General features: G+C 39.1%; 1 protein-coding gene across 1 annotated transcript in view; it reads left to right on the forward strand.

Annotated features, from left to right (window-relative positions):
* The window catches only part of slc10a7 (solute carrier family 10 member 7), a gene marked incomplete in the record, with an annotated part of 8,275 nt that extends 7,482 nt beyond the window's left edge, over positions 1-793 (forward strand). Inside the window, 1 exon segment of the mRNA XM_014004097.1 lies at positions 355-793. Coding sequence (XP_013859551.1) covers positions 355-387 — 33 coding nt within the window.
* Positions 794-1,355: the final 562 nt, after the last annotated feature.

Here is a 1,355-nt window from a genome sequence, read left to right on the forward strand (position 1 = left end):
TAATAATAGTAAAATTTGGTGTTCGTTGGAAATAAAACATTTGATTAAAATTTTACTAACAAGAAAATAGTTTCTGTCCTTAATGTTGAATAATCACTTTTTAAATATTTATCTGGTTGTAATTAAACGTGGAGCTCAGGGAGCGACAGCTCCYCCTGCTGGTGGAAACACAGAATCACTGCTGGACTCAGAACCAGCAGCTGCACCCGGGTTCTCTTGGTGGTGGGACATCAGCTTCACTGCTGTTTTTTATCATGAACGTCACAAATATCTGATGTAATGAATGAACTTTGACCCAGAAACACAAAGCTCTGCTTGTTTTTAAGGTTTTGTATCGTTTTTTTTTTTTTTCAGCCAATAAAGCCGTCGAACCTGCAGCCTGTCTGAAGAGGAGGAATTTAACTGGACCCCAGTGGAGGGATACAGACTTTGGTGGAAGGATACGGTCCTATAACGTGCCTTAAAACAACCGACGAACACGGACGAACTTTGCCTTGATATTTTTTTCTACAACAACAAACAAAAACAAATTCCCTTCATGTAAGGTGTTTTATATTTAAAAGAAACAAAAGTGATTTATTTTTTTACAGTATTAACTGAAAAAAAACAGATCTACAAAGAAGGGGACTACTTTGACAAACCAAAACTTTTGGTGTTTTTGGGACCATTTTTGTGTTGTTTTATTATTTTTTTACTCTGGTTCTTCCTGCTGATCCTGCCAGTGAACATGTAGGAGCCGAAGGTTACAAACTAAACTTCTTCCTTTACTTTATTAAAACATTCCTGAACTTTATTCCTGTCTCATTGTTTGGATTTTAACCAAATGTTGTTGTTTGTTTTTTTTTTAGATTAAACTCTGTGATCGTTTTAAAAACAGCTCAAATCACATCCAATGATTGAAAAATAAAAAGTAAATATTTCTCTGAGACGCTCTGATTTTGTGTGTTTGGGTTCAGGTTCTGGTTCAGGGCTTCAAACTCGGAACCAGTTCTGTCTGTTAGACGGTCCAGGTGTTTGTTAGTCCAGAACCAAAAAGAAACCTGATAGAACTGGTTCTGGCAGCAGAACTCTGGTTCTGGATCAGTCTTCTTTCCATTCATTGAAGTTTCTGCTCAGATCTGAAGGTCCACCTGGTTTCAGTCAGGTTCAGGTTTTGGACTCCTGCTTTTCGACCCTTTCTGTTGTGGATCAGCTGCTGGGTTTGGGATCAGGGTTCTGTCTGACTCAGTTTGGTCCAAACTTCAGCTGTCAAACAGACTGAAGGAAGAGAGTTGAGCAAGCAGGGAGGGAGCTGTGTGTGTGTGTGTGTGTGTGTGTGTGTGTGTGTGTGTGTGTGTGTGTGTGTGTGTGTGTGT

Source organism: Austrofundulus limnaeus, unplaced genomic scaffold, assembly GCF_001266775.1.
Source record: "Austrofundulus limnaeus strain Quisiro unplaced genomic scaffold, Austrofundulus_limnaeus-1.0 Scaffold22, whole genome shotgun sequence".
NCBI classification, from domain to species: Eukaryota; Metazoa; Chordata; class Actinopteri; order Cyprinodontiformes; family Rivulidae; genus Austrofundulus; species Austrofundulus limnaeus.